We start from the raw sequence: 24243 nt of genomic DNA on the forward strand, positions 1-24243 counted from the left end.
AAACCTGTAGCCCTAGACAGTGTAGACGGTGCTGTCTTCTTAGAGAGATTACACTCATGTCAAAGAGATGACAGTCATGTCACAGAGATTAGTCCTGTCACAGAGATGACAGTCATGTCACAGAGATTAGTCATGTCAAAGAGATGACAGTCATGTCACAGAGATTAGTCCTGTCACAGAGATGTCAGTCATGTCACAGAGATTAGTCATGTCAAAGAGATGACAGTCATGTCACAGAGATTAGTCCTGTCACAGAGATGACAGACATGTCACAGAGATTAGTCCTGTCACAGAGATGACAGTCATGTCACAGAGATTAGTCGTCACAGAGATGTCAGTCATGTCACAGAGATTAGTCATGTCAAAGAGATGACAGTCATGTCACAGAGATTAGTCATGTCACAGAGATGACAGTCATGTCACAGAGATTAGTCCTGTCACAGAGATGACAGTCATGTCACAGAGATTAGTCCTGTCACAGAGATGACAGTCATGTCTGGCGTTCATTTTTATTTGTTTCTTTTGTCATTCCTTCTGTTTGCCTTTCACAGTAACATGGTGGAACAGTGGAACAGGACTGAGTTACTAACAGGAGTGAATCACTAACAGAACTGAGTGAGTAATTGGACTGAATTACTAACAGGACTGAGTGAGAACAGGACTGAATCACTAACAGAACTGAGTAACAGGACTGAATCACTAACATGACTGAGTGAGTAACAGGACTGAGTTACTAACAGGAGTGAATCACTAACAGAACTGAGTGAGTAACTGGACTGAATTACTAACAGGACTGAGTGAGTAACAGCACTGAATCACTAACAGGACTGAGTAACAGGACTGAATCACTAACATGACTGAGTGAGTAACAGGACTGAGTGAGTAACAGGACTGAGTCACTAACAGAACTGAGTGAATAAAAGGACTGAATCACTAACATGACTGAGTCACTAACAGGACTGAATCACTAATCACATGGTAAAGCTCAGCACACAGAGCTCGGTGTTCCTGCAAGCGATGGGGACTTTGGGTTCTGATCCCGGATCAGGGGCATAAATTAGTCTATGGTCACGTAACAGCTGTCATCAGTCCTATGCATTAACTCAAGCACACTTCATTCATTAACATGGTTTTACATTAACAACACACATCTTTTGGGTTAGAATCAAATCGATTTGCTATTCAGTGATTTTTATATCATTATTATTTTTATAAATATTTTGAATGCTGTTCACATATCTAAATGCTGAATAATGATGTTTCAGTGAAGAGTTTTTCCTCTTTTTTCTTCACAATTTTCTGCAAAGCAAGTTGATCTGTTGGTTGTTCTTAGAAAGCCTTTACTGTGTGTGATCTCTGACCTTTGTTGTCCCATGAAAAAAAGACCTGATAACAAACGTGAAAGAGATGGAGGTTTTAGTTTGAAATTAACCCAGCTAAATAATATCAGACTGGTTATGTCCAGAAGTGCTAAACGATATGGGGAAACATCTCCTCTGATTTTTTTTAGAAAAATACAATTGCAATTTAGGCTGCAGAAAAAAAAGCTAGCATGGTTAATATTTTTTAAAAATACTGCGTGATAGTACCCATATATCACCAAACCTGAAGCTTGTACATAGGTGGACAAAGTCTTTTGGCTAAAATATTGTTCTTTAAACCCAAGAAAAAAGTTAGAGCTCTTCTTTCCCAAGATTCACTCTGCCTCCATCTAAAACATCCTTTCCTGTTATGAAGTGTGCACAGGTCAGGGGTCAGGTGTGGTATCTGTGGTTTGTGTAAATATCTTGGATCATTAAACGCACTGAATGTATCTCAGCAAATACTTGAAAACACCTCAAAATTACCCAGAATCCCCTCTGATCCACGATTTTCGAACAACTTTATTTTCGATTTTCCCCAAGTTTAGCCATATCCAGTTCCCAGAGCAGTAGGTCCTTCCCATTTCATGGTTCCTCATCCTCCACTGTGAACCCTCATGCTGCATATTTTCCAACCACTGCCTTAACATAATTTTGAGCACCTGCTTTCAGGCACGAACAACAACTGTCAGCCACATAAAATCCCCTTCGGCTGGTACATTTTTTACTGATTGTAGGGGAGCGCCTTCTGCTTAGATGGTTACTAATTGCTTTCTCCAGCCATGCAACCCTGGTTATGAGCCATCACACACAGGGACAGGGAAAGCTCAGACCGGAACCCCAGACGCAGCTTAAATCAGATCCATCATGGGCGCTTGTCACAACACAGTACAATCCATACCATCAAAATCTCACCTAGCATCTGTTAATGGGCAGCTGTGCGCGTTTCGTGCAAGCAAAAAGTGGCACGTTTCCTTTGCCACTGCAATTCAACCCCCCCCCGTCCTTGGGTGAGGTGAACTATGAGACATAGCCTGAGTGTGCTATAGTAAGGGCGGATGAAGTGGTGTTTGTTAGTGTGTTAAGTGGTTCTCTGCAGCACTCAACCCAGAGGGGAAGCCTGAAAGCCCAGATCACAGGCGCACTGAGTGTTTTTCCAGCCCTGCTGTCTGTTCAGCTGGCAAATGCGCAACGCTCAGTCTTGGTGACAGAGCACATGCAACCTGCACCGATACGTGCCATTATGCGTGCCGTGCACTGCTGAACCTCTACTGAACACCATCCCCCTTGCAAGGTTTCATTTGCAACACCTTTTGTGATATGTTTACATAACCGTGTGGCAAAACAATGGGGCTAGTAGGTGGGGAGTTGGACTGGCGAATGGGATATTGTGCTGAAAAAAGGGCATGTGGGAACAAAAGTAACTTGATTTTGTTTTCTTTTATTTTCTTAATATTTCCATGAGTAAATCCTACTGTATTTTGTCTCTGAATGACCTCAGGATGACTGTGGTGGTAAACCCCCCTGCCCATAGCCCCCCCTACACCTGGACCCACAGACCTGACCACTCTGTAAACAAACAGCACGTCATAACCTCACTGCCCAACTCTGAACCCCAAACTCTAAAACCAGAAAAAAAAGTGTAGTGAACAAAACAAAGGTGTTCTGCCACCCCCCCCCCACAAACACACACACTCACACCTTTTCCCAAAGACCTCATATCAGGTTTCCAGTAGGTTGGAGGCAAAACCGGAGATTCTGAGACACTGTTTAGTGAAGCCAAAAAAGCATACTGGGCTTTACTCCACAAGCATTGCACCTGCACAAAGTTGACAAAAATCATAAATAGCTATAATACAGCTGCATATGGTGATGATTATATATTATATGCATGATTATATGTTAAAATACATGTTTAGCCCTTGTTGAGACACTACCAAAGACAGCAATGAAATATTTTTGAACAAAATTACACTTGTTGAATCATCGTGACTCATCAAAACACCTGCAGAGCTCATCTGGAATGTCTGAGATCTGGTCGGGATGCTCACGGTGCAAAATAAAAAAATGTTTAAAATTTGTTAGAGGGAGCATTTGCATATTGTAGCCTTCTGTGATATCCATATTTCAAAGGGCAGAGTTGCTGTAATGATTAACAGAAGATATATTGTGTAGAATCTACCATGCAGCGTTCTGACAGAAACACAGGCGTTATAAATGAAACAGCAGATGTATACGTTTAGAGCGGAATCAATTTCAGAGAAGGTAAGAAGAACAAGCAAATGCAATGGCCAAAATAAAACAGGGTCCTCACCTCCAAGGTTATGGACCAATTTGATCTTGTTATCATCCAAAGAATACCTTCAGTCCTGTTAAACCTCGTTTACCTTCTGAATTAAACAGTAGCTTAGTTTAAAGTCAGTTGAATGTCATTCTTGTTCTGCATAGTCAGGGATCAAAGGCCTTTTAAAAAGACTAACGGTACTAGGGCTGCCCGGAGGCCAATTGTTCAAGCTGACCCTGTCAGCCCTGCTTCTAGAAAAGCTGTCCGAGTCTGTCCTGCGTAATAACCCCCCTGTGACCTGAAGCAGGGCTTCTCTGATGAGCTGTCAGTGTCCTGTTAGTGCTACACTTCCATGAAACAAGTGCTTATTTACCCAGAATTCTGTACGCTCACTGAGCAGGACAAGAGCATGTAATGAGTTGATATGGGTTGTAGGCTCACTACTCTGGTGTTGCTCTGGGATATTAAACTCTAGCTGCCTCATTACCCCCACGTCACTCTTGCCTGCCTGCTTCTGTCTGCACTCTGACTCGAAGGAAATGACATCATCTTTCATGGCCTTGTCCTGATTGCACATGCATGTATGCATTCACGCCACCGTGACTTTGAAGGAGAGCTTGAAGAAAAGTGAGTTTGTTCATTTTATGGCACTGCAGGCATGACAACGGAGAACTGAGTATAATTGCTCGCCTTGGTGGGCTTGATGTCTTAATATTGGGTTGGCAATTTTCATTGTTCCATATCACTGAATGCCAGTGAATAAATCACTTGATGATAATAAGAATCGCTCGATTACACATGATGCAGTCATGCAGTGTGTGAGGTGCATGGGAAAGCTGCTGGAGCCTCTGTCCCTCCTGAAACGGACCTTAAATGGACTCTCCTTTCCTTTGTGGGTCTTCTGTTTTTATTGGGTTTCAAGCACATGAACCGCTGCAGGAATTGCGGTTGTTTTTATCTGTGCCTCGTCGCCTTTGCTCTGTGAAACAGAGCAGCTGGTGCGACTTTTGACTGCTCTGTGTATGAACACGTGTTAAGTTAAAAGCGCTGTTACTCTGGAAACGGCGCGGCACTTTCCATAGGCTGGTGAGCCGGTGCCGGGTACGGTCCAGAGCGGCTCCCGCTGCAGGTGTTAACACAGGCGGTTTTGCTCTGGCCTCTGGCAGGCTGCCCTGACTCTCTCACCGTCGTGCCCAGTTCGGGGGACTGGCTGATGTTTACAACATGCTCTCTGATATTGTACATGCAAGATGACATCGTTCAAGATGATTGTCCTGAGAGAGTGCCAAGAATGTCTTCTTTTTTTAAAATCCAGTGTGCTTTCCCCTTTGTCATTCCCTATTCTACGTTCCTAAAGTTCCTAATGCTCCTAATGTTCCTAATGCTCACGTTCCCTTTAAAAATTAGTGTGGCTCATCTCGGCTGCTCTTCTGTTCCCACTGTTCATCTCGCCCTCTGTCCCTTGTGACCTCTCCCTCGTTCCCTCTCTCCCTACTCCCTCGCTCCCTCGTTCCCTCTCTCCCTACTCCCTCGTTCCCTCTCTCCCTACTCCCTCGCTCCCTCGTTCCCTCTCTCCCTACTCCCTCGTTCCCTCTCTCCCTACTCCCTCTCTCCCTACTCCCTCGTTCCCTCTCTCCCTACTCCCTCGCTCCCTCGTTCCCTCTCTCCCTACTCCCTCGCTCCCTCGCTCCCTCGCTCCCTCTCCAGACTGAGGCCTTGTCCTGCCTAATTAGCAGAGATGAAAATGGACAGGCCTCATGCTATTTTACTCCCCACTGTCATGTGTCACGCGTGAATGCTCTGCTTCAGGTCGCTTCATTATGTCTCCAACCCTGCGCTCTTGCTGCGACAAGCCCGTTATGGGTCTTTAGGAGACTGCCCCACTGTCTCACCACTTTTGGTATTAGATGTGGTGTATGTTGCCTCAAACCAGATAAACACGGCACCAGTATTAAGGAAAGCTAACTTTGTTTATTAATGGACCCCTTGACTGCTGTCAGTCTATGACAAACAAACTTTTAATCTGGGAACTCCAAAGGAGATTAGTCACTTCACTTCATAAAGTACTGGTGTGCTGCCAATAGTTTGCTTTGACACTATTGCATCTAACCCAGACACCTCAGTGTGAACAGGGTGAGCCAGACAAGTGTGCACAGAGTACACCAGGCCAGTGTGTGTACAGGGTACGCCCGGTCAGAGATCAGGATCAGGAATGGGCAAGCAGACATTCATATGTATCTTATGTAACAAACTCTAGGCTTTTTAGATCTCAGTAAGCCAAGTTTATCAGTTTCAATGGCTTCTTAAAATTAGTGTTTTTTCTGGCTTGAAAAGTAAAAGTTGTCGGGGTCTGTATGTCTGATATAGGGGATGAGATATAATCATTGTAATTAGTCTAATAATAAATGTGGGCGTGGGTACTTTTTTGGTGCCTGACATTCATCTACTTGGGCAGTAACATGAGTTTTATACACCTGATACTCTCACAAACACTTTGTTATAATTTTGCCCTTATATGACTCAGTAGCTCTTGTGAAGGCCTGTCGGAAATAAAAGGGTGTCATCGCACCCGCTGCTCTGTAGCAGGCTGTCCATGCACTCACATGTCAGCCAAAAGCACAGAGGCAAAAACCACAACAACAACAACAACCTTCCCTTGAAACTTTCCAACACACTTCCAAAGGTCACCGTACACAGGTCAGCTCACCCTGTGGAGTACTTGCTGGTTTTGTCATTCTGATGGTAGTGGGAGAAACCTGCTCTCTTTTGAGTGCGTCTTCGCTGTAGGATCTCTGTTTGGGCGTGTAGGAACCCTCGCTGTAACCCATGCAGCACTGTGTGAATCCACTCGAACAGTGGGAGTGATTACTCTTACAGTGACAGGTGACTCATGTTGTGGTTGGACTGCACCAAATTGGTGCTGTTAGCATACAACACTCACAGCATGAATGTCTTTAATCAAACTGTTCCAAGCACAGAGAATGTTATAAAGTAAAATCCGTTAGAAACTAGCTCGCACCTGTCTTTTAGTGACATTTCAACTTCATAGTGTGTGTAGTAAGCTTGTAAGTTTATTGTGTAAGCTTGTGAGTTTATAGTAAGCATATGAGTTATTGTTTGTGTGTGTGTGTGTGTGTGTGTGTGTGTGTGTGTGTGTGTGTGTGTGTGTGTGTGTGTGTGTGTGTGTGTGTGTGTGTGTGTGTGTGTGTGTGTGTGTGTGTGTGTGTTTCGTTTCGTTTCGCTGGTGCCTGGTATGATGTGGAGCACATAAAAAGGCACCGCTATTTCAGCCTGGACGTAAGTCTCTTGCTGAAGTGCTTTCTGCAAATGGGTCTCTGCTTCCCAATATGATGGTGCCTGAAGCCGCCTGGCAGTGTTTACATGAGTGTGCAGGGGAGCGTTCTGCAGGGCATTAGAGCATATAACACTGCCTGATTGGTATTGTCTGAATCAGAGAGAACGAGTGAGAGGTAGGGAGACAGAATCATAAAATCCTGAGAAACAAATGCCTGGAGAAGCAAACATAATAATCCATCATAGATTACCTCTCAGGTAAATGAGTAAGCATGAGTGTGTTGTTATACTAGGAATTAAAAGAGAATGATCATTTTAAATGCTTCCACATTTTAAGAAAACAAGTGAAGGCTAGATAATAACAGTGCATGTGAATGTTTAAGAGGTGAAATGTTTTCATGTTTGTTCGCATCTCGGTTGAGTCTCTGAGCAGGAAGGATGTTTTAGGAGTGCACACGTCTATGTAGGTCTGTATCTGAAATACTGCTGCTGTCTGATATCACTGTGATGCCTTATTGATTCCCAGACTTCATTCAGGCCTGTCTGCCATCATTAGGCTACTTTAGGCTGTGTGAAATAATGGTCTGTTTGTAGACTTTATCAGACTGTCAAAACAGCCACTCTTCTTCTGGGTAATAGCTCTCTCCATTACCTGACATAGATATGACGGGAAAGCACAGCAGAAAATCCAGCCGTGTCATGTCTGTTACGTATGTTATTGGAAATTATTTCAAATTTCCTTCTATCTTTTGGCATTTCTTTCCAATTTTAATTAGTTCAGGCGTGTTGTTGTTGTTGTTGTTGTTGTTGTTGCTGCTGCTGCTGCTGCTGCTGCTGCTGTTGTTGTATGGCACGCCCTCCATGCTAAGTGCTATTGTGTGGGAGACTGGGGAGTGTTTCAGAGCCTGGACCCAGTCCTCAGCCAGTCCTCAGGGGAGTCACACGCGAGTGATCCCAGCAGCGGCGGCGAACCACGGTTTGACTAACGCCAACCTTATCGTGCTGCAGAGCAGGGGATTACTGTGGCATTCGCTCTTAAACAAACACTCAGGACCAGTGTAATGTCTTTCCTGACACAAACCCAGACCCGTATTACTGGGATGACACTGCTGGCAGCGCAGAAGCCCGTTCTCGGCGACAGGACAAGACCCCAGGCCCATGGCTCTGGGAGCAGGGAAGGAAAATGTCTCCTCGTATAGGCCGATGGGAAAAGTTAAAAGGACAAAAAAGGTTTAGCTGTCATGAGAGCTGTCGTATAGCTGCATTTTCCAGTACGTGTAATGGAGACCACTGCCCTAGACAGATCTGAGATCACCTTCCTCTAGACCTATACTGTGCAACTCAGAAACATAGACGGGAAACTATTAAAACACTTTCAAGCACATGATGGTTTAAGTTTTCAAAAATCGAGGACCATTTATGGAAACAGACCATACCTGGCACTCCTCCTTCCTAGCTGACATATTCCCTGTTCACCACGTTCACTCTTTCAGCCTCTGCCCACCTCCCCATCACCCCTGTGACATTTTCACCCCACTGTTGTGTCATCAGCCAGAGGGGAGAGGCAGGGGGTAGGTCTGCAGTGGGTCAGGGGGTGTGTCTGGGGGTGTGTCATGGGTGGAGCTGGGGGTGTGACTGGGGGTGTGTCATGGGTGGAGCTGGGGGTGTGTCTGGGGGGGTGTCATGGGTGGAGCTGGGGGTGTGTCTGGGGGGGTGTTATGGGTGGAGCTGGGGGTGTGTCTAGGGGGGTGTCATGGGTGGAGCTTGGGGTGTGTCTGGGGGGGGTGTCATGGGTGGAGCTGGGGGTGTGACTGGGGGTGTGTCATGGGTGAAGCCGGATGTGTGTCTGGGGGTGTGTCATGGGTGGAGCTGGGGGTGTGACTGGGGGTGTGTTATGGGTGGAGCCGGGGGTGTGTCTGGGGGGGTGTCATGGGTGGAGCTGGGGGTGTGTCTGCGGGGGGTAGGTCTGGGGTGGGGCTGGCTTTCCCACACAAAGCAGATCTCCAGGAGATCTATGCGTTCTTATCCCCTTCTGTAGTTTAGCAGTCACTCATCAAGCCACTGTTGAAGGTTAAAACTTTCTCGTCTTTTCCTACCGTCATGACAGAACTTTGTGACAGTTCAGTGAACTTCTTGTGCACTGAATTCTTCTGCATCGCCTCCAAGCAGCTAAAGTGGGCAGTCATGTGTGATATGACGAATGGTCCCTATGAAGTATAGATATTATGGCTACATCATTGTTACCTTATTTGTCCTCAGGATGTCCTTCAGTCTGCACTTGACTGGGAGCAACAATATAAAACCACAAAAAAAAAAAAAACACTTCCTCTGAGAAGCGTATTGGTTGAATTGTGTTAGTTGTCCAGTTCAACCAAAGCTAACAAAAAAGAGAAATGTGGTATTAAGTGGGCCTGCAGATACTGAGTAATGATCAGAGAAATTATCAGAGTATTGAACAGAGTACTGAATAGAGTAATGATCAGAGAATTGATCAGAGTATTGAGCAGAGTAATGATCAGAGAATTGATCAGAGTAATGATCAGAGAATTGAGCAGAGTAATGATCAGAGTAATGATCAGAGAATTGATCAGAGAATTGAGCAGAGTAATGATCAGAGTATTGGTCAGAGAATTGAGCAGAGTAATGATCAGAGTAATGATCAGAGAATTGGTCAGAGAATTGAGCAGAGTAATGATCAGAGAATTGAGCAGAGAATTGAGCAGAGTAATGATCAGAGTAATGATCAGAGTAATGATCAGAGTAATGATCAGAGAATTGAGCAGAGTAATGATCAGAGAATTGGTCAGAGAATTGATCAGAGTAATGATCAGAGTAATGATCAGAGAATTGAGCAGAGTAATGATCACAGTAGTGATCAGACTCTCTATGAGCAAAGGCTGTGTGAGAGGGCTGCAGTCAGAGAATGTTTGACTCAAATTGAAATGTCAGATTTGTTCTGGGTAATTTGAATCCTTCTCTAATAATTTCTAAGCACTGGATATTCTGGTGTGCATTATTAGTTCTATGTAGATCAGTATTATATTTCAACTGAAACATATGGATTAAAACCAGCTTTTCCTCATCCCAGAGACAAGCAGAGGTACCTGAGAAGCCTTTAGGACATAAGGCTACTATACATTCTATGCCTACATAAAATCTCCCTGGTTAATTTTATTATTTAAACTGACACGCCCCTGGAATTAAGTTCTGCTCTGCTTTAAACTCTAAAATTAGTTTTTTGTTCGTTCTTGAACCTCACAGATGCCAACGGTCTGTAATGTGACGGCCATTGTTATGATAGGCCATTGCAGAGAGCTTACCCTGTTATCACCAAGTACCAGATCTGTAAATGTCAAGGCGGGAAGGAAGCGGAGCCAAGCGTGGCCGCTTCACACCAGGTGATCCATACGATATCCGTCGTGTCAGAAGCACTGAGAAGCATTTGATTCGTGATTTGATTAGAATTTTTGTCTTCTTATACACCTCTGCCACAGCTGAAATTGGGTTCTGGTTACTTAAACAAGACTGTTTACAAAAGTCACGTCAAGGATTATCGTAATTTCTTCTAATCACATTTGCATACAAAAAGTTGACTTATTTGTTTGTGTTTACGTTCATTATCATGTGCAAATGTTTTGTGCTGGATACTATAAGCACATGGAACTATCCAAACTAACAACACTCATTAACTCAAAAATAGAATGATCAGAGAGTGCAAGGGTTCACTGAAACACACAAGAATGTTTTTAGGCTGAAAATACATCCACATTCACACCATTTTGTTTCAGTGGTGGAGGTACAAAATGTAATTATTACCAGAGCGGGCCTGTAATTTTAGTGCTGGGCAAATCAGTGATTTTTCCCAGGCACAAATATTACAGTCCCAAGCCAAAAAAAACTTGGAACTTTATTCCGTATTAAATTTACCGAATTTCTCAAGATACAGTTACACTGCTTTAATTGTACATTGGCATGGCTCAGTCTCACTGGTTTAAAACAACTTCTTCCCAAATTAAGTTCAAGTAATTTTTGAGTATGCCAAAGGACATAGCAGACATCATATGAGGCGCACAAGAAGAGTACGTTCACACATCTGCTGTTCCTCGTGCACACGTGAGCGTGGCGCAGGTCAACCCTTTCTAATGGCACTGCCGTGTGAGGATCGAATACTGCCGTCTTCCCCGACCTCTGGAGGGGCTTCACTTTGGGTGCGCTGTAGTGAAAAACAAAACTCAATCCATTCCTAAGGAGCATGGTGCAGAAAGCTTCAGCCTTTCTCTCCGTTTTGTTAAGTTCCTGCCTGTTTGGGGTGGTAACACAGAACAGCGGTGAACTGTTGTCATTCAGGAGCGTGCAGACATCCCGAGCCACAGGGAGCGTGTCTTGTTCAGGAGGCACGGGGTAGGGGCGAGGGGTCTCCGATAATGACACACCGCAATGGCTGAACTACTACAGCAGGCCGTCCTCTCAGCGGCGAATCAGAACACATCAAAGCAGACGTGTGAACATACAGACACGCGCGCACAGGCTAGAAATGATCTCAAGTTAGCACACAGACACAGCTTCGAGCGTTTGTAGCGGTCTTGGGATTAGGGCTCGTCAGTGTGTAGTGTCACAACTACACGTTCATCCATCAAAGAGACCGATTAATGGTACTGACGATCTCGTTATTTTTGTCAAACAGGGCTCCAACTATGTGCACTTGGACAGTCAGTAAAAAAAAGATGCCCATGTTCATAAAGACATTCTGTTAGGTGATAGGCTAGCACCTTAATTATTAGTCTGGATTCTGGACAGTTTGCTCTCTCTCACTCCCCCTATTTCTTGCTCTTGCTCACTCTCTCTCTCTCTCTCTCGCTCTCTCTCTCTCTCTCCTTCTGAATTTTTGTACCTCTCCAGCCACAGAAAAACACTCTTGCCTTCTGACAGCCGCTGCAGGGACACTAATCTTTCGGCAGTCTTGGTCTGAGTGTTGGGGCAGCCAGATGGGTGCACGGGTCAAGTTTCTCCTGTGTATAGATCTCAATCTGCAGAATGTTTGCGCTGCTCATGCCAAGACTGAACTGTCACATTGCAGTGGATCCCTGTAGTTAGTAGACGTTTGAAATGTTTGAATTGTTTTAATATTTTCATTTGTTAAGCTTACATGAATATTAGATATTTGCACACATGACCATATTTATTTGCACTAATACAATGTGTTCTCTCACTTTATCTGTCTCTCCTTTTCCCTTCCGTTCCTGCCACTATGCAAACATTTACTCTTCATAATACATAATAAATCCGTGTTGCATGCTGTTCATAATTTACTCTCATGAAGAGTGGGGGTTTAATGAGGTCAATGGAAAAATGAATATAAATTTTCTCATGTACATATGGTACGTTATTTACATTTGGCAGATATAAATATGAACTTGAATATATGAATACGAACACGAATACAAATATGAATACGAATATGAATATAAATATGAATATAAATATTGATAAACTGTGGCGCCCTGAGAAACCGTCCGTCCACATGTTGAGAATGAGGTGGCGGAGCAGAGACCTGGTGCATGAGCACCCAAGCACTCTCTGCTGGATGTTCTCTCAGAACATTCACAGACACGGAATACTGCTTGCAAGCTCTAAGTCACAAACAAATGGAAGTTTCATGGAAACAAAACCCTGTTGGCATTCCATGTATGTGGTAGGATCATATAGTCTCACTTACCACTTTAGTAGAAACAAGCACCTTAAAGGGGTGCATCTGGTGAGTGTGGTGCGTCTGTGGCCATGTGCAGTTAGTGTTAGCTGTCTGGGAACAGGCCCGCTGTTGGCTGGGTGTCTTTGTGTGGGATTACTCTCAACGTAGCAGGGATAATGATGTGGGAGAAAAAAACCCTCCAGCAACCTTACTGCACTTGATAAACATTGACCAGCTCGACAGCTCTGCTGTGCCTCTACGGTATGGACCTATACGGTGCGTTACCCTATAATACCCTATAGTAACGCAGGTATGGGTAGAAGGTTTGTGATTCTCATAGCCGTAGGGATTATAGCACTGACCTTTACTGACCTCCCTGATTGTTTAACATTTCCCTAATGTTGAATGATTAATTTATTTTGTTATTAATAATAATAATAATAATAATAATAATAATCCTTTATTGTGTTAAGGTGGGTGTTCTGGACATTGGGACTGTTTACCCTTAAAAGCTTTGTGGAAGAGCAACTCAAAACATTAGCTCCTGGCTAACAAGATCACAGCCAGCAAAGTTTGTTGGACACAAATTGTCCTCTGTAACCAAGGTGATTTACCAGTCAACTGAGCATAAGCAGGGTGTGTGCCAGAGTTGGTTGTTTATTGTCCTCCTCTAAGTGTGTTAACAGTGCTCAAAAAAATGGAACATTACAAAAAGTTACAGTGTTACATTTTGGTACAGCAGAGAAACACCTCACTTTGCAAAAGAAAAGATCAGGTGAAATTTTGCAAAAAAGTTGTTTTTCTAAATGCTTCGTAGGATTCACATCGTAATCCGCAGTTGACTGCACTGATGATCTGTCTGACATGCTCGCTCTGTGCTTAGTCACCTGGAGCTTGTCATGATGGTTTCACATCATCGTGCTGGCAATGACTCTATCTTCGCTCCCCAGGTGGCCTTTCCTGTTGCCGCGGCACTGCTAAAATAAACAGACTTCCTCAGCTAGTGCCCAACTCCACTTTCAATTATATCTTGAAGCTTTTTTTCCAGGACGTTCCACACATATGTATTTCTTCCTAATGAAGGTGAAGTGTGAACGTGTCATTCATACACTGTCAGACGAGTCGAAGGGCTCCCGCAAAGTCATTACACAAGTATGACATTTTGGATCAGTAATTTCTCCAGACAGGCCCAGCTTTGCTGAGTGGAAAATAATTAGCCAGACAGTACGGGCTACATTATTCAATCAGGCCCTGAAGCTTACTGATCCATATTGCCTTTGCCTCAGTCTCAGACTCAATCAGTCATTGTTTTGGAAACGAAAAGGAGTGTTTATGAATGAGTTAATTTAACGACCAAAGGGAAAAAAAAACCTTGGCTAATGAGGCAGAACCGAAAGAAAGCTCTGCCCTTCACAAAGTCCTCTCTGTCCAGGACCTGTCCTGCGTCCTGACTTACCTCAGAGGAGTGTGTCTGGAATGTCACCTGTTCGGTTTGCTGGCATGGAGCTGAGCTTAATGACCCGACAGCCTTTCTGAAAAACACCTTGCCGTTTCTCCCTCTGCCTGCTGCATCATGTGGCATGACCAGAGTGAATTAACACACGGGGGTCTGAAATAAAACCATGGCTGCTGTGATTTTAAGCCAAAAAGACCCCTGGCTGTAATTTAGCTGTTTAAGTAAATTGGTTGGATGGCAGAGTGCCACGGTTTGGTGACTGCGTGACCAAGCCTTCTCTGATGTCCTGCAGGCTCCACTCTATGTTGTTGCATTACAGCGGTGGTAAACACAAGGTATGTAGGCATGCCACATGCTCACAGCGTCAGCAGGAAGACAGGACATGTCCACGTGCTTGTCTGCTCTGCTTCATGTCAGACTGGCTCACGCCTCGCTCAGACGTCCGACAGATTGACAGCACAGTCATGAAGTCTCTTGCAAAGCTGTGGTTTCTGCATTTCTGTCAGATTTTTATCTTCTTGTTTGCAGTGCAGAATGCAAAAGATCCCATTCGGTTTCAGCCTCAAGCTCAGTACAGCTTAGGTCGCGTCCCCTGACCTTCCAGTTAACTATCAAACCTGGTGGCTCTAATGAGCCAAGCTTTCAGATCTGCCCTTTGTGTAGTAGACAAGACTTCCTTACCCAGTGAATGCACAGACACCTGAGGCTGTTTTACATACATGTTGCTTCTCTGACTCACTGCCTTCACAGTGGCTGCTGTCTATGGTACAGAGGCAGAGCTTCTCCTGGCCATTTACCCCTGTAGTCATTCATTACCCACATCCAAATGAACACTTGGTTACTTTGGCAGTTCTCTATCCACAAAGACCTCCATTCCTTCCAGGAGATGCAGCTGCGTTCATGGGGCACACAAGCAAAGTGCTGGCTGTCTGTCCACCTGAGGGAGTCCCTGTCCCGGCGTGTCTGTCCACCTGAGGGAGTCCCTGTCCCGGCGTGTCTGTCCACCTGAGGGAGTCCCTGTCCCGGCGTGTCTGTCCACCTGAGGGAGTCCCTGTCCCGGCGTGTCTGTCCACCTGAGGGAGTCCCTGTCCCGGCGTGTCTGTCCACCTGAGGGAGTCCCTGTCCCGGCGTGTCTGTCCACCTGAGGGAGTCCCTGTCCCGGCGTGTCTGTCCACCTGAGGGAGTCCCTGTCCCGGCGTGTCTGTCCACCTGAGGGAGTCCCTGGCCCGGCGTGTCTTTCCACCTGGGGGAGTCCCTGGCCCCAGCGTGTCTGTCCAGCTGAAGAAGTCCCTGTCCCGGCGTGTCTGTCCACATGAGGGAGCACCTGTCCCAGTGCTGTTTGTCCACCTGAGGGACTATCTGCATTGTTAACACACTTGGAAGAGAAAAATAACTAATAATAAATAACCAACTGTGGCACACACTGCTCAGTCCCCTTATATTGATCAAGATCAATAAAATAGTTTTATTGTTGCATGTGAATCAAGGCAGAGTGTAAATCCAGAGGGATTCCATTCCACCTGTTACTGGAAGTGTTGGTTTATGCATCTCTGTTTGCATCATGTGCTGCTTGTCTCTTACTGTGTGTCACTGAATGAGCGCTGTTCTGTGGCCATGTTCCGGGTCGTGTTTTCCGACCTGTAGCCGATGCCTATCCAAAGATGGACAGTGTATTGGAGATAATAGAACTTGCTGATCTCCAAGTGATAATTACTCTGCTAGACCATGAAAGGAATTGAGCCTGCACACCTCGCTGAAGCCACAGCTTCTGGAAAAAGTCTCTGTACTTTCTTTAAAAAAGAATCAAAAAAGTTTAGGTCATATCTAGAACCACAAAACCATATCTAGAATCACAGAACCATATCTAGAACCAGGCTGATCCTGAGTCAGGCTGGGGTGGTGAGCTCAGGTCATCTCCAAGCTGCCTGGATGACGTGGTGAAAAAGGTTCCTCAGCGCCCTTGACTGCCGAATCAGCCCTGCATATCGGGTGATGGGCTGCTCCGTCAGTGGAGTCAGTCTGCCTTCCTCATTTTCATCATCATCATCACTCTTTTATCCTCTCATGTTCTTTCAGGGCTGAGCTGTCTGGATGTTTAATACACTGTCTGGTGTGCCTAGGCCTGTCGCTTCTTTTGAAGTCAATCAGTACTTGCAGCGCACATCCATGTGAATTAAACGCTTAACCAGATGTCTGGTCTCCTGGCTGCGATTGCACTCGCTCACATCTCCCTGGATCTCGCTCCAGGCATTCTTTCAGTGTGCTCACCGATAGCAAGCGTTGGGATTGTTCACCCGGCTACCTACCGAGAGACTCAAAGCGCGGACCACTCGGCAGGGCGGCACAGGAAACAAAACGCCGTAATTTCGCCTGGCTCATCCAGATGCACTAGGGTCTCTCGTAGTTGGCAAAAGAGGGGGCCGCAAAGCTAATTGTGAACAGGCTCTTCACAGAGGCAGTACATTGTATGGCTCCATGAGGAGAGTTTGTTTTCCTCCTGGTCTCACTTATTATCCCTGTTATGAACGGCCGCTAAAGAAGAGAGGGCCCTTGAGCGGGCATGTTCAGTGGCTGTTGTGCCTCACCTGCGGGTTAGCTGGAGCACTCTACGCTCGTCCACGCTGTTTTCCTTTTGAGGGTGCATCGTTATTATCTCCTGTAATTATGTTCTGGGCCGGAAATAGCAAGCGTGCTGGCAAGCGGAAAAAACAATGTTCCGATTTTGAATGCCGAGTCGAAGCAGAAAAATGGCTCCGCTTCACAGTCGGGTTCCAGTATGCTTGAGTTTATCTGTTAGCTATGCTTAAGGGTTCAAATCTGGGCAGTGCCATGTGGCACCTTTGGCAAGGGGTCAAAAGAATCTGACACACAGCGTCTCCCTTTATGAGTGACCCAGTGGCATGGCATTATGCCAAAGGCCGAGCTAATAATAAGACTTACCTGTCAAACCAAAGCCAAAGCCACTAATAAGGATGAGCTGCAGTGTTAATACCCAAGTGTTAGTACCCCGGTGTTAATGCCCCTGCATCCATCGTCTTCTGTTTCACGGCTTCACAGAGTACAGAAAACCTGCAACTGCAGTCTGGCTGAGCTGTGGGGATGGGGCTAATTACATCTTCTTCTCACCCCCGCATGGTTGCAACAGGGCAGGTGCTCATGATTGCACTACCTTTTCCAGAAGAAGCTCACCGGACCATCTGCCCTCTGACCTTCAATTAAAAACGCCTCTGCACACACAGCAGTGGGCTTGTCTTAGCCATCGGCAAGCTTGATCAGACCAAACAGCAGCTATGCTGTGCAGCCTGTCTGGGTAGGAAGATCACAGGTTAGGACACCTGTGTTTCATCATTTATGATCCTTGGGGAGCCCCACAGTGCATTCACACATAGGTTTCTATTTTCGTCGGATTGCCTTTCAGCCCACCCGGACGCTTGCGCCACAGGCGGGCCTCCCCACAGCTGCTGCCAGTGAGACGGAGCCTCGAATGCTGCAGGGGTCAGTACGAGGGTGTCAGAGAGGAGGCTGCATCTGTTGCAGGAGGTGGGGGGAAATATGCAAATGAATTCCAGATATAGCATGAGTAATATTCCACCCACTTACTGGCCTTAGACCCCCCCCCCCCCCGAGCTATTCCAGTTGAAAGATAAGCAGCAAATGTTTTTTTCTTTCAATATGGTGCGAAGACTCTGAACCTGATTCTTGAGTTCCACCCTGAGTGTGGATCAGAAGCACCTGTATGATGTCACACCTGTATGATGTCACACAGACGTTGGCACGCGTTCAGCAACTAAAGGCTTTCTGATAGGTCCTTTATTCCTTCTGTTGCCTTATTTGTTGCAAGACATCACACGAGACCCTGCTGCCCTTGAATTGTACTGGTTTGTCTGGTCATAGTGAGTAGATGAGCTCGTCTGGTCGCCTCCTTCTCTCTGCTGAAGGAAACTCCGGTGTGCCTAACCCATGCAGAACTGTCGGTGTGCATGCGTGTGCGCATGTGTAGCACATGTATGTATGTATGTATGTATGTACTTATATGTATTTGTCCATTTGTAAAGTTGGAAGACATAAATAGCCATAGCTGCATGTGGCAGTGGTCTATATTAGTGCACGTATACAGTGGTCTTACTCATAGTCTCTGCTGGTGTGTCCTGTTTGCTGAAAAGGTACTCACCACAGGTAAACACACAATTCCTTAGTAGCACCTCATTCAAAGGGTTCCTTAACCATTAGGCTCATGTTTTGTTCATGCTGTCTTCAAACACATCAAACGAAAAGCCACCAAAAACAAAAACTACCAAAAAAAAAACCCAAAACAGCCAAAAAATGACACCATGCACAGTAATTCAGCAGCGCCAGTCACCTTGTGCTGCCTGCAGACTGGAACAGAATGGAATTTGAAACGTTTTAGCCAAAAATGTTGCCATGCTAAAGATGTTTTTTGCAGAAACGTTTCAGATTTCGTTGCGTTCTCCGACTTCGGGAGGAAGCAGGAGATGGCATGTGCTGTGGGCCGATGGGCAGGTGAGTGACTGTCACCACGTCATCGATCACAGGCGCGTGCTCACACACACACACACACACACACACACACACACACATACCTCTCACACATACATGCTCATCTGTGCACCTTTCTTTAAGAAGTTAAGAATCCTTGAGTCTAGCTGTTTAGATGTAACTAAAAGGATAAGCAGGCTTTTTGCCTGGTTCCCCAGTAATGTGTCTCTTCTCCTCTCCGTGTGGGATCACTTCCTCATTGTTGCTTCACTGATTGGCCTGGAATCAGTGGACTCTGGGGCAGTGTGTCCTCTCTCATGTACTGCTTTCAAGACAATCCCTAGACTTCCATAAGCAGACAGGGACAATTGTAATCTATGAGGAGCCCTTATTTGGATCAGTGCACTGGTACTGCAGGACTTTTAAGTAAGCGGCTGCACTGTGTGGATTTTAACCGGGCAGGAAAACGACATCAGAGGTGCTCTCAGGTGATGTGTCTGATGTGTCTTAGGCACAGTGTTCTAATTACACCCAGAGACAGTGAATTTAACGAGGTGTTTGTACTTTAACCCCTGTTAAGTGCTGCACGGTGCTCCTATGCTGTACAGTCCGATCAATGGGTAAAACTAGTTATGCTCAGACCGAAACTGCTGTTCTGCAGCTTTGTTAAGTGAGTCTGCATGTGATGCTGTGTGTGCCATTTCCAGCGCAGGCACCGTGGGGGCCCCGGGTGAAGCCCTCTTATGAGGTAAGCCCCAGCTCATCCACCCTCTTTCACCCCCACCCTCTACTGCCGAGCGCCCAACGTTATATCCAGCTGAACAGCGAAGGGATGTCACAGGTGCTCCTGCTTCAGAGCCTGTTCATACTCTGCTCCTTCACCCAGGTTAGCTCTCTCTCTCTCTCTCTCTCTCTCTCTCTCTCTCTCTGCTTAATTATTTGTTCTATTTGTACTTTTTGTACTTTTTTTTATTGTCTATCTTCTATATATCACTCTTGCTGTTGGTTTCTTTCTCTCTCTGACTCTCTCTCTCCCTCCATTTTCACCTTCATCTTTGGTTTTCCATCTTCAAGCTCTCTTTTCAGTTTTTCTCATCTCGATCTCCTCGCTTCTCTTTTTCTCAGACACTCGTTATAGGGTTTTCTCCCTTGTATAAGCCTAATTAGTGCAATCGCTGTGTTTTGAGAACAGTAGCCATGCTGCAGAGTGACTCCAAAGAAACCCAGTTCTGCACTCTTCAATATCACAGTGCACTGTGGGCCAGCAGAGCAGTGCTAGTGCAGCAGACGTGATGCATGACCAAAACACACGTACTCTGACCCACACCCTGACCCACACTCACACGTATCCTGACCTACATACTCACATGTATCCTGACCCACAGACTCACATGTGACCTGACCCACAGACTCACATATATCCTGAACTACAGACTCACTTGTATCCTGAACTACAGACTCACATGTGACCCAAACTACAGAATTGTGTTGTCATGGCTGCGTTACACAGGTATCCTCAGCTTCGTTCATGAAGAATTTAGTGACGAGATGGATGATGTATAAAGATGAATGTCTCCAAAATAACAGCAGAGAATCACCAGTCACAGGTAAGCTTTTCTCTTCAGCCTTTCATTAGACATTGTCTGACTGCCATCACCACAGAACCCTGCATAACTTCTGTGCGCATGCTGGCCAGATCAAAGTCCTGTAGCTCTTAGTTTGATGTACCTGGTCAGGGGCTGCAGACTGTTGCAGGAACATGTCGCCCCAAGCCTTTGTGGCCACAATGAAAGCTGCAGCTCATTAGAGTATAGGCACATCACCTGAGTAGGTAGGATCACCTGAGGCTCTGCATGAGGGATATAGGGGCGCCCCTGCTGCAGCCCTGTGCCCTGCAACTGAACACAGGCCTTGTCATTAGGCTGGGGATATCTGACTGCTGATTGGTTGGCACTCTTCGTCTGAGAAACCTGACACTCTTGACCTATTGACAAGGGACAGAAGTCCAGTCACCCAGGATTAGTGGAAAGGGAGGTGTAATGAGATTTTCACAGCTGACTATCCTCCACCCGGGGCTCCTCTGATTTATGAATGGCTTCTGTCGTCCAGGTCTTGTGTGCAACCGGACGTTTAATAAGTACGCCTGCTGGCCAGATGGGTTGCCCAACACCACGGTGAGCGTACCCTGCCCCTGGTACCTGCCCTGGTACAGAACAGGTAAGAATGCAGGAATGCAGGAGAAGGGAGCGAAACCGTGTGTGTGCGTGTGCGCGCGCGTGTGTGTGTGTGTGTGTGTGTGTGTGTGTGTGTGTGTAGAGCATGAATGGGGGCTGGGTTAGTGTGTGTGTGTGTGTACTTGCATTTCAATGGGAATCACTGCTTTTTTACAAGTGTTCTGTACATGCAGTTTGTGCACCTGAAAAAAGCAAACACGTACATGCAGGTAACGTGATCTGGAGAACTTACATTACACAACATACTTTATAAGGGGTTATACAAAATTCATAAAGTAAGTATTTATACAACTTAAGAGCAGTGTTATTTGAGGATCACTCAAAGCACAAAAAGTGGCAGGTGTTTTCTGCAGGTCTTTGAGTTGAATCCAGGTGTGTTAAAACCCATACTGTTTGCTACAAGAGTGAACTTGGAAACTATGTTTTGAAGGAAGATCCCTGTGACAGAGTGTGGTGAGAAGCAACATTTAGTAAGGGCAAATCCTTCCTCACTAGTCGCCTAACAGTCCACGGCGAAGAGCTGTGCCAAAATGAAACATAACCAAAGACATACTACAAACTAAAGTGAAACATAGAACACAAGCAAAACACTGGGATAATACGAACATGGAACTCACAGTGGTAACAAGAGCCTTATCCACATGGAGAAATTCACAACACACAAGGATGGCAGCAAAGCCACAACATACTCAGAAAGTTGACAGAACAAACAGGGAAACACAGGAATACTCAGAGAAATCAAGAGAATACAAAACAAAAACATACTGGGATTACCAAGACATGAAACAAACCAAATAACTCATCTCAGCCCAACGGGAACCGTAATGCCATAGGGGGAAAACCATGACCGTCTCAATATTTTTTCTATAAATAAAACCGTGAAACATTAGTTTTGTTTTGTGCTTAAAGAGAAAATATGGTGTATGTTTATGTGTGTGCATGTGTATGCGTGCACGCACTGTGTGTGTTTATTCCAGTCCAGCAAGGCCTGGTGTATTTGGACTGTGACGCTGGGGGACAGTGGGCGAAGCAGTCGAACGCCAGCGAGTGTGAGCTAAATGACCCGGTCCAGAAGGACATGGTATGTCCGACAAACATTTGATTGGTATGTACAGAGGTTACGGCAGAAGCAGCATTGCAACTCCCATGGGCACAGAAGGAAACTAAAAAGTTCTATGTTTGTTTCTGGGTGTGTGTGCTCTTGTGTGTTTATAGCAGTACTACGGGAAGGTCCTGGGTCAGTTCCGCACCATGTACACTGTAGGTTACTCTCTTTCACTGGGGGCACTGGTCTTGGCACTGGGCATCCTGGTGGCCTTCAGGTAACAGTTACACACACCCTGGCACTCCATCTCACAACAGTCCACTGCTCTTGGGGCCAGACATGTTCCCTCAACAAACCCCAACTGGCCCATAGGGAAAAGGCTGCTATAACACACAGATCCAGTGATAAAAGTGTCTGTGCTCTCAGATGATATCAGCCGCAGGTGCCCTGAGTCAAACTTACCCAGATTCTTAGTCTTTGGTGACTACAGGCATCTCCTGTACCATTCACTTAGGTTACTGTTGCTGGACTGATAAAGGTACCAAGAACGGACACAAGACATTGAAAAATATATTTGCCATCAGTTTTTTAATTTTTAAAATTCTCTCATTCTAACAATATCACTAGATTATTCCTGTTTTCTATTAATGATTAATTATTATTTGCTGGTGAGAACTTTGTGGCATTTTTGTGGCAATATTATTGCATTGTTGTTTTTGTTGTTATTACTATGACATTATACATTTCGATTCAGAAAAGGAGGCTGGGTTTGTCTGTCAATGAGCCAGTACACCCCTGTAGCAGGTGGTTGTCTGATGACCTTTCATGACCTTGTGGTTCCTTACAAAATAAAAAGGTTTTGCTCCCCTGCCCTCATCACTGAGTTAAATAATATATATTCTGTCTCAGTGGGGATTGAATGATTGATTGACTGATTGATATCTAAATCAATTGGTAAAAAACCTCTCAGTCAGTGGGCTTCACTAGCACTTGCCTCACAGGGGCTGTGATGTACTTCCAGGAAGCTTCACTGTATGAGGAACAACATCCACATGAACCTGTTTGCTTCCTTCATCCTGCGAGCCTCGTCCATCCTCATCAAAGACGTGCTGCTGGATCGGCCTCACCTCAACATTGACCCGGATATCACCACGGACCTGGACATGGAGCAGCTCATGAAGAATGAAGTCAGCGTGCTGCTTCATTGTTTCTTCACTGGTTGGGGGGGGGGGGGGGGGGTTGTTGGCTCTAACAGAGCTTATGACATCTTATAACAGCTTATAATGGTCAGAAAGAGTCTGTGTAGATCAGAGCTAACTGTGCAGTCCAGGACTGTTGTGACCTTTGACACTGTTTTAAACTTTGTCTATCACTATTCAGTCATGGTGACCCACTGTGTTGTTAGAATGGTTGTGTTGATAGTAGGCCAGCAGACAGAGTCCCTAAGGTCATAGGTTGCTGAGGTGAAGGGTCCGTGAGTTCTGTAACTGAACGTCACTGAGTAACGACCTTTATACTCTTGAGTAAGTTGTTTTAGATTACTGTGTCATCAGTTTGTGGATTTGTCAATTTGGGTAAAAGAGTCCATTAAACAACACAAGCACGTTTCGGTGTCACTCGTTCAAGGCACCAGGACCTTTAATAGCGTGTTGTTTTGCAGACTGCCATCGGGTGCCGGGTTGCCATGGTGATGATGCAGTATAGTGTCATAGCTAACAGCTACTGGCTGTTGGTAGAAGGCATCTACCTGCACAACCTGCTGGCTGTGACCTTCCTAACCGAGGGGAACCACCTCGGCGTGTACCTGTGCATTGGCTGGGGTGAGGGCTCCAGAGCATGGAAACATACAGTGACTTAAAACGTGAAATGATCTTGAACATTACCAATAAATCTAATACCTCAAATAAGAGATGGTTTACCCTAATCATAAGACCGATGTTGCATTTGGTGAATATTTTATCTCTTTCAAACATATTCATTAAATTTCTTAAATATTATGCTTCTGTATGTTTGAGGCTCATTTTCGTCCTTGTGGCCAGCTTGTAGCGAAGGTGTATGAAAGAATGCTGGTGGCGAGGGTGGTGTGGGTGGTGTGGGTGGTGGTGTGGGTGGTGTTCCGTGGCATCTGCTGTGTCTCTCATAGCCTTCCTTCTCTCACAGGAGCACCGCTCATCTTTGTCCTGCCCTGGATCATTGTGAAATACCTGTATGAGAATGAGAAGTAAGTTCATACCTATGCCCATATGGACCATATCAGCACTCTGTGAAGTACCGCAGGGGCTCGGGGGCAGCAGCGCCCGGCCGGCCGCGTGTAGCCTCACTGCGCTGGGCCTGTCTGGATGGTCTTATTGCCCTCGTGGCCTCTGTCCAATGTAACCCAGTG

General features: G+C 45.6%; 1 protein-coding gene across 2 annotated transcripts in view; it reads left to right on the plus strand.

Moving 5' to 3' along the window:
• Positions 1–24243, plus strand: part of gcgra (glucagon receptor a) — a 39659-nt gene that overhangs the window by 7636 nt on the left and 7780 nt on the right. The window contains exons 2-10 of one of the 2 annotated variants that reach the window (XM_081716478.1): positions 18529–18605; positions 19289–19467; positions 20092–20188; positions 20691–20798; positions 21793–21896; positions 22031–22137; positions 22882–23047; positions 23521–23680; positions 24021–24081. In XM_081716478.1, coding sequence (XP_081572604.1) covers positions 18529–18605; positions 19289–19467; positions 20092–20188; positions 20691–20798; positions 21793–21896; positions 22031–22137; positions 22882–23047; positions 23521–23680; positions 24021–24081 — 1059 coding nt within the window. The remainder of the gene's footprint in view (positions 1–18528; positions 18606–19288; positions 19468–20091; positions 20189–20690; positions 20799–21792; positions 21897–22030; positions 22138–22881; positions 23048–23520; positions 23681–24020; positions 24082–24243) is intronic. The other variant, XM_027026762.3, reaches the window with a different exon arrangement.

This window comes from Electrophorus electricus, chromosome 6, assembly GCF_041902795.1.
Source record: "Electrophorus electricus isolate QZ-2024a chromosome 6, ASM4190279v1, whole genome shotgun sequence".
In the NCBI taxonomy this organism is placed as follows: Eukaryota; Metazoa; Chordata; class Actinopteri; order Gymnotiformes; family Gymnotidae; genus Electrophorus; species Electrophorus electricus.